We start from the raw sequence: 14,507 nt of genomic DNA on the forward strand, positions 1-14,507 counted from the left end.
ACACATAGGCATGCCAAGTACCACAGCATGCCTGCCCAGGTCTTCTCATGTTTGGTGCTGGGGGGCCAGGTAGGAGCTCCCACTTTTCCATGCCCTACATCCACCCTTACCAAGAAAGCCATGGTGGTTGGTGAGGCCACCAGTCCAAAATAGAAGTAAATTGTTAAAGTGGGGAGGGGCTGGAGATATAGCTCAGTTAGTAGAGTGCTTGCCTAGCATGCAGGAGCCCCTGGGTTTGATCCACATAAACCAGCAAGGGCATGTGCACTTGAGATCCAAGCACTTGGGAGGTGGAGGCAGGAGGATCAGGAGCACAAAGTCACATTCAGCTACACAGGGTATTCAAGGCCAGCCTGGGTTACATGTGATTCTGTCTCAGGGATGGGGTTTGTGGAGGCTTCAGAGCAAGTGCTCTACAGTTTATACCTTCCTGCACAGCTGGGTGCAGGCAGATGAATCACCCCAAGGGTGGCAAGGTGACTCCTAGACATTAGGGCCAGATCTCCCATACATGGTCTTGTGCATAGGGAAGGGGAAGGGATGGCTGTTGGTTCTTGGCCCAACTGGGATTGTATTTCACGAAGACCCCTTTAACGACCATAGGTTGCAGGCATTTGCTTCAAAGGAAGCTTTATTAGTAAGTCCCAGCAAACCCTGGCTCAGCCAAGCTTGGCTAACAACTGTAGGGCATCTGCTCGCCCTAATTGGACCAGGTGTGTGCCAAGCTGGCCTAGAGTGGCAGATGGCTCCCTTGCCACCACCATTTCAATTAGGGCCCGCAAGGGTGAGCGACTGGGCCGCAGTGAGTAGGCAAAGGTGGACCAGGTGGCAGGCAGCCCGTATCTTGCAGCCAGGTGTCGGGTGGTACCATAGGCCATGCTCCCACTAGGCCCTGGCTCTGGATCCAGCAGCATAATCAGCTCCTCTAGAACCTCCAGTTCATCCAAGAGATGAGACGGGCTGTGAGGCCAGGCCATGGAGTTCTGGAAGACCAGAGAGGAGTGAGAGCGATGAGGACAGCCTTCCAGATCACCTTCCTCCCTGGGCACAGCAGTCCCCTACTAACCTCTGCTTGAGAGTCGCAGCAGAGGTGCCTTGCCTGTGTTGCCCAATACCTCCAGGGTGTCTGGGAAAGGTGTGTGTGTGGAAGCATTTGGGGTCTCCAAAAGCCAAGCCAGGATGGGGATGGGAATGGGCTTTTCTCTTCAACAAAGAGGATAAAACCACTGCCAAGATCAGGAACAGCACCAAGAACAGGGTCAGCACCAAGGGCAGGACAAAGCTTGGCATGGAGACCTCATTCTTGGTTGTCTTCCAGACACTGGAACTCCCTGGTGAGCTAGAGACTCCAGCTTCAGTTGCCAGGGGATAGACATCCTTGGGAGGGACTGGCTTCTGGGAACAGAGGTTTGGGAGTCAAACTTGAGGCCAGTCCCTCTCTCCTGGCCCATCAGTCCAGGCTTCCCATCCTTTAAACGGAACTACCCTCTCTTCCCCCCTCACCCACCCCATTAAGGCACTCCTTGGGATTCTGCTGTGGCTCCCCAGTCTCTTCAACAAGGCTACCCATGGACCCAGGCCTTGCTCACTGAGCCCCCAGTATCTCCCAGCCACAGCTGGCAAGCCCTGGCCCAGGCCCCTGGAGTCTAGCACCTTTCTACAGTGTTTTGGGGTTCTAACGTGGATCTCTGTGCGAGGGGGTGCTGTGGCTCCACTGCCACACTGGCTACATAACTCTGTGCCATTGGGGTTGCAATAGCCAGGAGAACACTTTTTGAATGGGTGTGCTACAGTGTCGCCGAAGTCATTGAGCCCGCAGTTTTCCAGAAACTCGTAGTCTACTGGGAGAAATGGGCTCCAGAGATGCTGCATAAACCAGCCAAACCCTTTCTCTAGTCCCACTTGACCATACTCTGTGGGTGCGCACACGCACATGCACACGCACACACACGCACGCACACACACACACACACACACACACACACAAAATCAGCATGAAGCCCCACCCCTTCCCCCACCCACTCTGCACCAAGCACCACCCACACTGTAAAAATCTATCTAAAACCACCCACTCCTCCAGCCACTACAAGTTCCAAGTCCTCTTTTGTGTCCCTATCCTACCAATCCCTTTCCACCCCGGCTGAGCCCAGCACCCCAACTCCCTAAAGCAAGCCTTCCATGACTTTCTGTGCCCCTTCTCTTGCCCAGATTTACACATACACCCAGTCCCTGCTGCTCACCGGGGCAGGGAGGAGGCCCGAAGCGCTGCAGGCAGCTGCCACAGCACCTGTTGTCAGGGTTCCAGTACTCCACGCGGCCGCAGTACTGAGAGACTTTGAGTGATGCAGCCTGGGTCAGAAACAGTGCCACTGCTGCCGCCTTCAGGAGGGGGCATCTGGGCCTCATCTGGGTGGAGCCTGCAGCCTGAAGGCTGTGACCACAGGACTTCAACACGACTCCAACACTTTCCAAGAGAGCCGAGGCAGAGGGAAGTAGTGGATGTGGGAGTGCAGAATTCCAAGGCCTCTTTGGAGCTGGTCTACTTCCTGCCCAACTCCTGACCCACAAGGCCTCATGATGCTTAAGGAAAACTTGATCTAGGAGGCCAGATTTATATCTCATATCCTCCCATACCCACCCTCCCCTTTCCATCTCTAAAATGGAATAACAGCATCTGTCTGTTGCAGAGGACTCAGAACTATGCAAAGTAAAGTGCCAAGCCAGGCCTAGTAGGCTGAGACCTAGACAGATAAGGAGTAGGGAGGGGGAGAGGGAGGGGAGGGGGGGAGGGAGAGGGAGAGGGAGGATCTATTTTAAGCAGCGAGGCACCTGACATATAGTAAGCTCAATTTAAATCTATTTAAGGTTAAGTATTAGTGACTTCTAGCTCAGGGTGGTAGTGGGCTTCAAGTATTAGGCCCTAACTCACTGGGGGCTCTCACCGGCACCCAACCACCCCCTTTCCCTTCCCCTCTTAATCTCCATCTCTCTGTAAGGCATTCGCCAACCTGCCACAAACAGGAACCTCCCCTTAGAAGGAGGCTTGAATAGACACACTGAAATTTCAGGCAAAGGCAGTCCCAACCTACCAGTACAGACCTGGACCCCAAGCCTCCTTCGCAGCTGGTTCCAAGTGGCTCTGTGGAGCCTGTGGTTGAAGCGCAAAGGAACTGTTCTTTTTCTTAGATGTGGGGGTGGAAGGAAACCACAGGCCCTGGTTAGACAAACTTAAGCTTTATTAGGGGAAGGGTGGTAGAGGAGGCTTCTGTGTTGAACAGATTACATTACAGAGCTGTGAAGCCTGGGCATGACAGAGCTGGAGGAAGGGGGCTTTGAGAAGGATCTTGGCCAGTATGTCTACACCCGTGGGTGAAGAACAAGAGCACCCATCTCAAAAGCGGCCATGCCGGTGGTCTGGGGAACGCCGTCGGTTCCTTTCTCGGGGACGGTGGCCTGTATGGGACCTTGGGGGTGACCTGGGCAGTGGAGAAGGAGTGAACAGAGATGGGTAACAACAGTTAGGAGTGGAGTCGAGATTTTCCAGGCCTGCCTTTCAGCAGTATGAAGGGTGTTAATGAAACTGGGCTCCAGGAAGTCATCTCAAGATAGGTACTCCAGGATGGGGATTCACTTGGGTTTGGGGTTCACGTTGGTTTGAGCACTGAGACTAACATGCTCATCTCCAGACAGAGACTGGGACTATTCTTAGGGCACAAGGGTCTTGGGATGGAATGACTAGGAATCAGGATCAGGCTCTTCTCCAGATATAGGGGCTTTAGGGTCTAAGAAATCTTGGCAGGCTGGGCCTGAGATACCTGTGTCTGGGTCCCCGTCCATAGAGCTGCCGACGGAGATTCCTGGATATTGGTCGCAGGTGCATAAAGTTACAGAAGCCACCTCTCGTGCACTCCCTGAGGACAGACGGAGGAGGCCATTGTCACTAACAACCCCTTACTAAACACTCAAGCATCTGGGACTCCAAGTGCCCATTGCACCGGAGCACTACATACCCCATCTCATACTGCCGGCAGCATGACTCCCGGAAGTCAGTGACAGGAGACAGCTCAGCGTGCACAGCCTGTCCGTTGAACCAGCGGTTATTGAGTTCAGCCACAGCCCGCTCTGCATCCTCCTCTCGCCGGAACTGAGGGGAAAGTGGGTGACTGTGGGCTGTGGAATTCAAGATCTTCAGGGGACTAGTCACCTCTGAAGCTGGACTGGATTTAGTGATGGCTCTCAGTTTGTGAGGTCTCAAAGGTGGCTATCAGGCATCGAAATGGCTTGTACTCCTGGGCTCTAAGCAGGGGGCAGGCAGCAAGCACCTTAACATAGACATTGCCAACGAGGTGGTCCCCGAGGTTGTCACACACATTCATCTCTTCAATCTCGCCATACTTCTCTTGCAGTTCTGTGAACACTTCCTACCGAAGATGGGCAGGAACTTAGCTAGGCGGCTAGCACACAGGATACCCAGCTATCCCGGCAACGCTCACCTCAAAGAAGTTATCATAGTGTTCCTGCACCTCCACGTCGCTCACGTGACCTGGAGGAGGGATGCAGGGTGGAATCAGGGTATCATAGCCTGCTTGGCAGGCTGTCCACCCTGGCCCCTGCACCGCCTGGTCTCTTACTCACAATGTGATCCATCGGCGGTTTGGGCCGTATTCTGTGGATTCCGGTACAGGTTGAGCAGCACTATGGTCTGAACAAAATTTAAAAGGGACCTGAGCTGCATGCAGAGTGGCTATGAGGTTGGAGAGTAAGGTGTGAACCAGAGGTGCATAAGTTTATCAGTAATGCTTGTCCTTAAGAAAGTACCAGGCTAGGCTGGGCATTGCGGCGCACACCTTTAATCCCAGCCCTTGGGAGGCAGACGCAGGGGTATTTCTCTTAGTTCGAGGCCAGCCTGGTCTAGACGTGAGTTCCAGGTCAGCTGGAGCTACAGGGAGACCTTGTCTCAAAAAAAATTAAAAAGAGGGGGAAAAAAAAGAGCTAGGACATCCACAGCTGGGGTGCCACATGCTTTGCAAGCCGGGAGTGATGGCATATGCCTGTAGTCCCAGCATTTGGGAGGCAGAGGCAGGAGGATCTTTGTGAGTTCAAGGCCAGCCTGGTCTATATAGTTCCAGGCCACCTGGGGCCAGAGAGGAGAGACAGAGGCAGACAGAGAGACAGAGAAACAGAGAGACAGAGAGAGAGGAGAGGGGGAGAGAGGGGAAGGGAGAAGGGAGAGGGTAGAGGGAGAGAGAGGAAGGAAAAGGGAGGGGGAGAGAGAGGGAGGGAGAGGGAGGGACGGAGGGGGAGAGGGAGAGACAGGGAGGGAGGGAGGGAGGGAGGGAGAACCAGGGAAGGTGTCCCGGCCGAAGGGCGTGGCCTGTACACACGGGAGGCGTGGCCGAGTCCCGGACATGACTCTACCCAGCGAGCCAGGTCAGAAAGCAGCGGGTAGGATTGGTCTTAGAAATCCGGAAGAGGCGGGACCCAAGGATGATGGACAGCAAAAGAGGAACCTCGAGGAGGCTTTAACGGGGGGGCGGGGGTTTCTCACCTGGCTGAAAGTCGGTTTGTTGTGAAGTCGGGAGCACCGGTCTCCGTGCCGGCAGGCCCCAATCTTAAAGTAAAAAGAGCAGTTAACCCTGGAAGAGGTGCAAAGACAGAGGTAAACTGGGGGCCGGGAAGGCCGGACACCCCAGGAACCGCCCTGAGCCGCCCAGCCCCCAGGGACCCATGAGCCTCGGCTCCCCAAGAGGCCATTCTCACTTGTCCTTCTCAGTCCCGAATATCGAAGCTAAGTATTCTGCCATTTTCCCCCCAACACGCGAACGCGCCTGCTCCTGACGTCACTTCCGTTGCTTAGGAGCGTCGGGAAGTGTAGTTCTACGCTGCCTCTAGGGGCAGCGCTCGCGCACTACTGCGCATGCGTATTAGTGGTCTGCGTCTTCCCATACGATCATGTTCGGGCGTTTCCTCGTAGCGCATGCGTACAACATTTACCTCGCCAAAAAGAGAAAAAAAAAAAGACTACAAACTCCACAGAAACTTGCGGCATCACGCGCAAACGTCCCTAGATACAAAATAGCCAAGATATCCGAAGCAGACGGGATAAGCTCCACTGGTGATTTGGGAGGGTCGTTTCCCGCCCTAATTAATGTATGGAACTTCCTTGTTAACCCGGCCCCCTTGTTAGCGACAGTGGACGTACCCTTCTTTTAGCAAGCCCTCCCAATTTATCTAGTTTGTCGTAACAGGGGCGTGTTGTTCGTGGTCCTGCATCTGTCATCTACGTAGGTCTTGCTCGGCAGACCCGGGTCTAGCGCAACTATGAACTTGGAGCGGGTGTCCAATGAGGAGAAGCTGAACCTGTGCCGGAAGTACTACCTGGGTGAGGCTGATCACCTAGGGTGAGGGAACTGGGATAGACCGTTCTTGAGGCCGAAGGGCCTCTGGGTCTGGTTTCTTAGGGCCTGGATTCGTGAGTCTGAGGGCTAAAGCAGCTGAAAACGTAGACTCGTCAGTCTGAGAGACGCGGCCTCAACTTCTGGGTCCTAAGAGGAGACTGGATTTCTTGGTGGGGGGAGGGTAAGATTACTTGATCCGTAGCTAAGTACCAGAACCCTGATCCCCTGATAGCAGAGCTCTCCAATTAAACTTGAGTGTGGGAGAGAATCTTCCAAATGGGCCTTCTAGCAGAGAAGTGGAAAAGATTCTCTTTGCCATTTGACCAAGTGTGAGTTGTGTTTTTTTTTTTTAATTCCCCTCCCTAGGTGGATTTGCGTTCCTGCCTTTTCTCTGGTTGGTCAACATTTTCTGGTTCTTCAGAGAGGCCTTCCTTGCCCCTGCCTACACGGAACAGAGCCAAATCAAAGGCTGTGAGTCTAGGGCACCAACGAAGGAAGGCCAACCGATGGTGGGGAAGGATGATGGACGCTCCAGAATTCTGGGGCTCTGTGGTAGAAAAGAAAGGGCTGATCTAGGGTACTCTAGAGAGAGACCTTGGAGGCCAACTCTCCCTGCTCTTGTTCTTCATTATAGATGTCTGGCGTTCAGCTGTGGGCTTCCTCTTCTGGGTGATTGTCCTCACCACCTGGATCACCATCTTCCAGATCTACCGGCCCCGCTGGGGTGCCCTTGGGGACTACCTCTCTTTCACCATACCCCTGGGCACTCCCTGACAACTTCTTCACAGGCTGGTGACACTGACACACTCTTTCTCCCAGGATGGGCTTCTCTACTCTAAGCTTGCTCTCAAACCCTGAAGACTGTCCCCCATTTCCCATCTGCCCCAATAAAAGACCTTTTCAGTACTGACTTCTTTGGATCTTTTTGGAGATGGAAGCATAAAATGATTGTTAACTTTCAAAAACATTACTGGACGTGGTGGCACATGCCTTTAGTCCCAGTGCTCAGAAGGCAGAGGCAGATGGATCCCTGTGAGATTGAGGTCAGCCTGCCTGGTCTAGTGCCAAGCCAGCTGGGGCTACACGGAGACCTTGTCTCAGACGAAAAAAAAACAACAACAAAAAAAAACCCAAAAACCTCCAAAACATTTAGTGAGCATAAGAAATTTTGTGCTAGTCTTAGTACTTCACACATTTTATGAATTTTTTTTTTCATTCTGAAACAGGAATTTTTCTGCTAAGGAACCCTGTCTTAAGAAGAAGAATGCTTCCTAGGGGCTGCTGTCCTGTACTGGTAGTTGAGGATTTAAAAATAAAACTTTCCTAAGCCGGATGTGGTGGTGCATGCCTTTAATCCCAGCACTCAGGAGGCAGAGACAGGCAGATCTCTGTGAGTTCAAGGCCAGCCTGATCTACATAGTGAGTTCCAGGACAGCTGGAGCTACAGGGAGACCCTGTCTCAAAAAGACCAAAAAAAAAAAAAAAGACTTTCCTAAGTGGGATGTAGTTCAGTATACAGCATTTGCTCAACATGTGGAAAAGCCCTGGGTATGATTCCCAAACAAGATGTTACTTTGTTATCTAGGGCTTTGTATTCTTTTTTTAATTTAATTTTTAACATTTTTATTTTATGTGTATGCATGTATTGCCTGCATGTAGGTAAGTGCACCTGTGTGGTGCAGTGCCCACGGAGGTCAGAAGAGGCTGTCGGATTCCCTGGGACTCAAGTTACGGACAGTTGTTAGCTGCCATGTAGGTTCTGGGATTCAAACCCAAGTCTTCTGCAAGAACAACCAGTGTTCTTAACCGCTGACCCATCTCTCCAGGCCCTAGGGTTTTGTATTCTTATATACAGTACATATCACAATGCTGCCTAGGAAGGATTCATCTCTCAGAGAAGCTTGACTTTGTATTTAAAAGTTCGTCAGGGGAGCTGGTGAAATGGCTTAATGGGTAAAGGCACTTGCTGCCAAGTCTAACCTGAATTTGATCCCTGGAACCCACATGGTAGAAGGAGAGAACTAAATTCCACAAATCATCCTCTAACTTCTACATATGTGCTGTGGCAGGTGCAGGTGTGTACCCTTAAACACATACACACAATAAATAAACGTAAAAAAACCCCAGCAGAATGTGGTGTCTCATGATAGTAATCCCACAGTAGGAGGCTGAGGCAGGACTGCAGGGAGTTAGTTCAAAGCCAGCTTGAAGTTTCAGTGAGTTTCAGGCTAGTCTGGGCCAAAGTTAGACACTAGCACTAAAATAAATAAATAAATAAATAAGCAAATAATGCTAAAGTGATAAAAAAAAATTTTAATTCTCATCCCGATGACTAGTTCAAGGTATATTTTTGTGTTTGTGTTTGGTTTGTTTTTTGAGACAGGGTCTCATATGTACCCTCACTCAGGCTGACCTAGAACTCACTATGTAAACGAGGCTGACAGAGATCTATCTGCCTGCATGTGCTTCCCAAGTGCTGAGATTAAAAGAGAGAGCTGCCAGGCCCGGCACGAGGTATACTTTTGCTTCTATTACATTTCACTTAGAATTTTTTGGCTTATTTGTTTGTTGACCGTCTTCTGTCCTCTGAAAGAGGGCAAAGAGTTCTGTTTTGTTCACCACAGTGTCCCCGACGTCTGGATGAATGCCCAGCACGCTACTATTTGCTAAATGAACGAGGTTTTGCCTGAAAAGACAACAGCAGGTGGTTTGAGAGGACCCAGTCCAAGTCCAGATTAGTCGTCCTGTTAGGGACCAGACAGACTCCAGTTGGTTAAATCTCGTAAATAGGTAAATTGGCGTCACTAAGACCTAACACTACAAGTCCCAAGAAGCCTTGCGATGCTGGACCCTTTGTTTCCCAACGTGTCCCGCGCGGCTGGCGCAGGCGGCGTTACTAGGGCAGAGCCTCAGAAATGCGAACTACATCTCCCAGGAGGTGGTGGTAGGTTTGTTTCCGGAAACAAGGCCACAGGAAGGTGGGGCTTACGGCTGAGAGCCAACGATGGAGAGCAATGGACGAGATTGACGTCTGCACTAACCAGTGGGAGCTGGCGGCTGCCCAGAGGCCCGCCTGCAGAAGGGAAGGCGGGGAGGTGGTGGTGACCACTGCAGTCACGGCTGGACAGCGCCTAGGCCGCAGTCCCCGGTACCCAGGCTTACCTTTGCCCTTTCCTCTCCTGTCTCGAGTCTCGACTTGAACCCCGCTGCCTCTGGGTTTTTCTAACGCAGCTAGTCAGACCCGGACTCAAGTCATGCTCCCGGTGAAGGTAAAAGTGGAGAAATCAGGTGAGGACTGGGAGTCCAGGACACTGTGCTGATCCGTGTGTGGGAGGCCAGAGAGTCGGGGTTGCCGCGAAAAGGACTAGGCGAATCACCCCCTGGCCCATTGACAGTCTGCATGGAGCGTGTGCTGGCCACCTCCAGATGCTCCCGGTCTGTGCACGAAGTAGTTTGGGGTTCGTGTGTGTGTGTGTGTGTGTGTGTGTGTGTGTGTGTGTGTTGTTTTGTTTCGTTTGAGACAGGGTCTCCCTGCAGCCATAGCTTGCCTGGAACTCACCCGGCACGAAGTAGTTTTGAGATTGGTGTTGGTTAGGGAAGTGTGGTGGTGATAAATTGTGGGGGTCTGGAACCCCTAACCCCGAAAGAAAAGCCCTTTTCTTACTCTGCCTCAGTTTCCCCATTTCCAGTAGTGATCACGAGTCAGCAGTTGTGGTATGACCCTGACATATAGGGACTCAATCCTCAATAATTGCTATGTTCCAGTCACCCTAAGATGTAGGAAGTGTGATGGATGGGGAAACTGAGGCAGAGGAAGTCAGTTTAGGGTTGGATGTCAGAGCCAAATGGAACTTGGAGAAGAGCATAGTAAGGGCAGTGAGGAGGGGATGCCAAATCTAGAAAGAAGAGGTAATAAATAGTAAAATGATGATGTAAAGTGTTAGATGGAGTAAGTGCTAAGTAAAACAAAATAAGATAGAGGCTGCAGGTGCAGCTCAGTGCTAGATCCGTTGCCTAGCATGCACAAGGCCCAGGATTCCAACCCCAGCACCAAATCAATCAATCAGTCAAACCAGATGGGAAGGGAGGGGTGTAGCCTCTGTAGTCAGTTGCTGTGGAGGCTGAGACAGGACAATCATTTGAACTCAGGATTTCAGGGCCTGTTTGGGCAGCGTCTAGACACCCCACCTGTGAGCTCTAAACTGAAAAATATACAAGGCGGGGTGGGGGGGTTGGGGGGATGGAGGCAGAGAGGTGACAGGTGGAGAGGACAGATCTTGTGAGCCCAAGTGTTAAAAAAATATTTTTTTTATTTATTATTTTTATGTGTATGTGTGTATTGCCTGCATGTAGGTGAGCAAAACCGTGTTATGCAATGCCCGAGGAGGACAGAAGAGGCTGTCGGATCCCCTGGGACTGGAGTTACAGACAGTTGTTAGCTGCCATGTGGGTGCTGGGATTCAAACCTGGGTCTTCTGCAAGAATAGCCAGTGTTCTTAATCACTGAGCCCCCCAAGTGGGGACTTTTGATTTTTGCTTTGAGGGTAGCCTAGGGAGGTTTTGGAACCAAGGAATGAATTGGTAATGGTGCATCCCAAAACGCCAAAAATCAAAAACAACAACAACAAAAAACACATCTGAGTGGAAAAGTAGAGAAGGCCTAACCACAAATACACAAGTAAGGAAAGGGTAGGCCTGGTTATATCAAGCTTAGTAAAGACCCCACTGTCTGGGGGTGGGGCTGTGGAATCCAGGGTGGGTTCTGTGCTCAGGAAGATCAAAATCAGGCTTGGACCTGGTGGCACAGGCCTTTAATCCCAGCACTCGGGAGGCAGAGGCAAGGTGGATCTCTGAGTTCTAGGTCAGCCTGGTATACAAAGAGAGTTCCAGACCAGCCAAGGCTACATGTAAGACCCTGTGTTAAAAAAAAAAAAAAAAAAAAGTGGGCTTGGTGGTTTGGTTTTGGCTTTGTTTTGTTATTTAAGACAGGATTTCAAGCAGCTGAGGCTAACCTTGAACTCCTTGTACTCCTGTTCCTCCTGCATCAGCCTCCAGAGTGCTGGGATAACAGGTGTATGCCATTGTGCCCAGCTAGGCTTGGTTTTCTTTTGGGAAGGTTCTGTTGGCCACTTTGCAGAGAGTGGATCAGAAGGGGAGATTGAGTATAAGTGCTGGACAGGGAGGAAAGGGCAAGGTGGCAAGGGGGTAGTTGGCTAGATACTCAGGAGGCCAAGTGGACAGGCCCTTGGATCAGTGGACTGAGGCAGAATTCAGTGAAGGGCCTGCAGAAAGGTGCGACTAAGACATAGGCCAGTGCAGGCCAGTAGAAAGACCCGAAGGGTTGTCCATAGGAAGTATCCAGGTAATGGATCCTCAAGTTGGTGTTTGGAAGAGAAGCCAACAGAACAGAGCAGTGGCACAATCATCCCCTTGGCTCCTACCCAAGGCTCAGTTGCTCCAATTCTGTTTTCAGCTTCTCTCTCTCCACTGAGCAACACTGGGAATCCCTAAGGCTGCTTGCAGGGCACCTGGGCCAGGCCATAGCCTTGGGCCCCTACAGGGGGTGTGGGGTGTGTACCCAGAACTGACTCCTCACTTGGTACCTTTTGCCCCCAGAGATGGAGATGGCCAAAGCTCGGAACCAGCTGGATGCTGTTCTACAGTGTCTGCTAGAGAAGAGTCACATGGACAGGTTGGGATCTGGTCCAGCCTGGGCTCACAGGGCCTGGAACCTATTGAGTTGGACCCTCTCTGATTGTGAGGGTGGATCTTAATGGGAGCTGAGAAGCTGACATAGGGTGACAAGTGTTTAATGGGGATACCACTCAGTATCACTAGGAGGCTATAGCTTTTTTTTCTGTTCTCAGGGAACGTCTGGACGAAGAAGCTGGGAAAACCCCCTCGGATGCCCACAACAAGTAAGGTGTTTGAGGGATTTAGACTTAGGAGCTTGAATTGGGTAACTTCTTCCAAGTCCTGACCACTATGCCCTATGCTTGCTCCATCACAGCCCTAACCATTCTACATGGACAAAGACCTGTGGCATAAGTAGCTAGAGCCCCATGCTATGGGTGGGTCACAATGCCCAAGCAGTACAAGGATCCCAGGAACCCCTGTTTTGTTTGTTTTCAGTGCTAGGGATTGAACTCCAGGGCTTTTGTACATGCTAGGCCAATGTTCTACCACTGAACTATAACCCCAGATTTGGGGGTTGGGGGATGTTTGTTTTTGAGACAGGGTATCCCTGTAGCCCCAGCTGGCCTGGAACTCGCTTTGTAGACCAGGCTGACCTCAATCACATAGAGATCCACCTGCCTCTGCCTCCTGAGTGCTGGAGTAAAGGTGTCTGCCACCATGCCTAGCTTTTGTAGGGTTTTGAGCATTTGTTCAAGGCTTAGCCTGCTGACACCCTGTTTCTCCCTGCAGAGATTGCTCTACCACTGCTACTGGCAAAAGGTAAGGTGGCTGGGGCCCTAACCAGCTGACTGGTTCCCAGTCGCACACCCCAGGCCTAACACTCCCCTTCCCCACACAGGCCATCTGCCCGCTTCCCCCACCAGCGGAGGAAGAAGAGGAGAGAAATGGATGATGGGCTGGCCGAGGGGGGGACTCAGCGATCCAGTGAGTAGGCAGTGATCTGACAGGGTGGGCATGGAGCCAGGGATTACAGGAAAGACTCATTTACCTCCCACATCATTAACACAGACACATATGTGATCAAGCTGTTTGACCGGAGTGTGGACCTGGCCCAGTTCAGTGAGAACACACCGCTGTACCCTATCTGTCGAGCCTGGATGCGCAACAGTCCCTCTGTGCGAGAGCGAGACCGCTCACCCAGCTCACCATTGCCCCCACTGCCTGAGGATGAGGAGGTGGGATGGGTGGTGGGCCTGGGCCCAGCCATCTGGGAGGGTAATGAGTGGATAGGTTCAAAGGACTGCCCCCTCAGGTTAGTGGCAAACGCACTGTTTATGAGCCCCCCCTAAAGGAATATTAGGATCAAGTAGGACACAACAGCTATGTGCCCTTACGTTAAGGGTATGGACAGAGGTCCCTAGGCCAGACAGACATGGCTTCCTAGCCTGGGATGGGGCAGAGGGGGGCAGGGAATAGGGGTCCCCAAGAACTAAAGGGCTGAATATGATCTTCAGTGCAGTCAGTGCAGATAGATGTGGTTGGCAAGTGTGGCTTTGGTGAGCAGATGGGGACCCTGTAGGCTGGTTTAGGGTGGATAGGGGTTTGGAATTCATCTGACTGAGAGAGTAAACAAGGATCCTAGAACAGATATATGACTTGACCCTTTGATTGTGAAGGTAAGAGCAGACATGACCTCCTGGACAATTCCCTAAGGCAGGCAGTTTGACCCCCTGGGATGACAGATGTAGATGGGATTCCCTGGGCTGGGCAAAGGGAGACAAAGGTCCCTAGAAGAGGCCGACCCACCCTCCAGCTGGTAAAGGTATCTGTCTCCTGGCTAGGACTCCAAGCACAGGTTTCTGGGCAGATCCCTCATGCCTGTGTCACTGGGAAAGGCAGGAGGGATGACATGTACTCAACCTCTGTTCTCTCTTGGACCTTTGTGTCTCCAGGGTTCAGAGGTCACTAACAGCAAGAGTCGTGATGTGTACAAGCTGCCTCCACCCACAGCCCCTGGGCCACCTGGAGATCCCTGCAGATCCCGAATTCCATCCCCACTACAGCCTGAGACCCAGGGCACCCCTGATGATGAAGTAGGTCTATAAGGATGGCCTAGGGCTTCAGGCACTGTGGGTCCTGTCTGATCCATGGACACCCATTTGGGCCTCTCTATCCACACAGCCCTCCGAGCCTGAACCTTCTCCCTCCACACTCATCTATCGCAACATGCAGCGCTGGAAACGCATCCGCCAGAGGTGAATGTGTCCCATCCTCCCCCAAGCCCCCGAACACTCCCACATCATCTGTAGTAATTGCTGAATACTCCCTCTACCTCCCCAGGTGGAAAGAAGCATCTCATCGGAACCAGCTTCGCTACTCAGAAAGCATGAAAATCCTAAGGGAGATGTATGATCGGCAGTGATGTTCCCAGCTCCCCTACCCCAATAAACCTCCCCCCCAACCCACTCCAGC

At 51.9% G+C, this 14,507-nt stretch overlaps 3 protein-coding genes across 5 annotated transcripts; 2 read left to right on the forward strand and 1 right to left on the reverse strand.

Moving 5' to 3' along the window:
* Positions 1 to 589: 589 nt before the first annotated feature.
* On the reverse strand, positions 590 to 5,925 carry LOC103729932 (U2 small nuclear RNA auxiliary factor 1 like 4). Its single transcript, XM_029561090.1, is given in 14 exon segments — positions 590 to 951; positions 953 to 983; positions 1,067 to 1,157; positions 1,159 to 1,395; positions 1,654 to 1,838; positions 2,241 to 2,597; positions 3,090 to 3,214; positions 3,816 to 3,911; positions 4,011 to 4,144; positions 4,323 to 4,421; positions 4,494 to 4,543; positions 4,636 to 4,702; positions 5,549 to 5,636; positions 5,761 to 5,925. Coding segments are annotated over 14 exon segments (1,896 nt in total). The 5' UTR covers positions 5,805 to 5,925; the 3' UTR covers positions 590 to 659.
* A 67-nt stretch (positions 5,926 to 5,992) lies between these two features.
* Positions 5,993 to 7,308, forward strand: Psenen (presenilin enhancer, gamma-secretase subunit). 3 transcript variants are annotated; one of them, XM_008828040.3, is made up of 4 exons: positions 5,993 to 6,150; positions 6,236 to 6,382; positions 6,765 to 6,869; positions 7,033 to 7,308. In XM_008828040.3, the coding sequence occupies exons 2-4, from the start codon at positions 6,322 to 6,324 to the stop codon at positions 7,170 to 7,172; spliced, it is 306 nt and encodes a 101-aa protein (XP_008826262.1). In that variant the 5' UTR covers positions 5,993 to 6,150; positions 6,236 to 6,321; the 3' UTR covers positions 7,173 to 7,308. The 3 variants fall into 3 exon arrangements, with proteins under 3 accessions (XP_008826262.1, XP_008826263.1, XP_008826264.1); XM_008828041.2 differs by having other exon boundaries at positions 6,249 to 6,382; XM_008828042.3 differs by having other exon boundaries at positions 6,004 to 6,115; positions 6,249 to 6,382.
* Positions 7,309 to 9,482: 2,174 nt separating this feature from the next.
* On the forward strand, positions 9,483 to 14,500 carry Lin37 (lin-37 DREAM MuvB core complex component). The gene is made up of 9 exons (XM_008828044.2): positions 9,483 to 9,686; positions 12,015 to 12,090; positions 12,266 to 12,316; positions 12,825 to 12,854; positions 12,934 to 13,019; positions 13,104 to 13,270; positions 13,988 to 14,128; positions 14,217 to 14,290; positions 14,376 to 14,500. Exons 1-9 carry the CDS (start codon positions 9,653 to 9,655, stop codon positions 14,455 to 14,457), a joined length of 741 nt encoding a protein of 246 aa, XP_008826266.1. The 5' UTR covers positions 9,483 to 9,652; the 3' UTR covers positions 14,458 to 14,500.
* The last annotated feature ends 7 nt before the right edge of the window (positions 14,501 to 14,507 follow it).

This window comes from Nannospalax galili, unplaced genomic scaffold, assembly GCF_000622305.1.
Source record: "Nannospalax galili isolate Female #2095 unplaced genomic scaffold, S.galili_v1.0 scaffold833, whole genome shotgun sequence".
NCBI lineage: Eukaryota > Metazoa > Chordata > Mammalia > Rodentia > Spalacidae > Nannospalax > Nannospalax galili.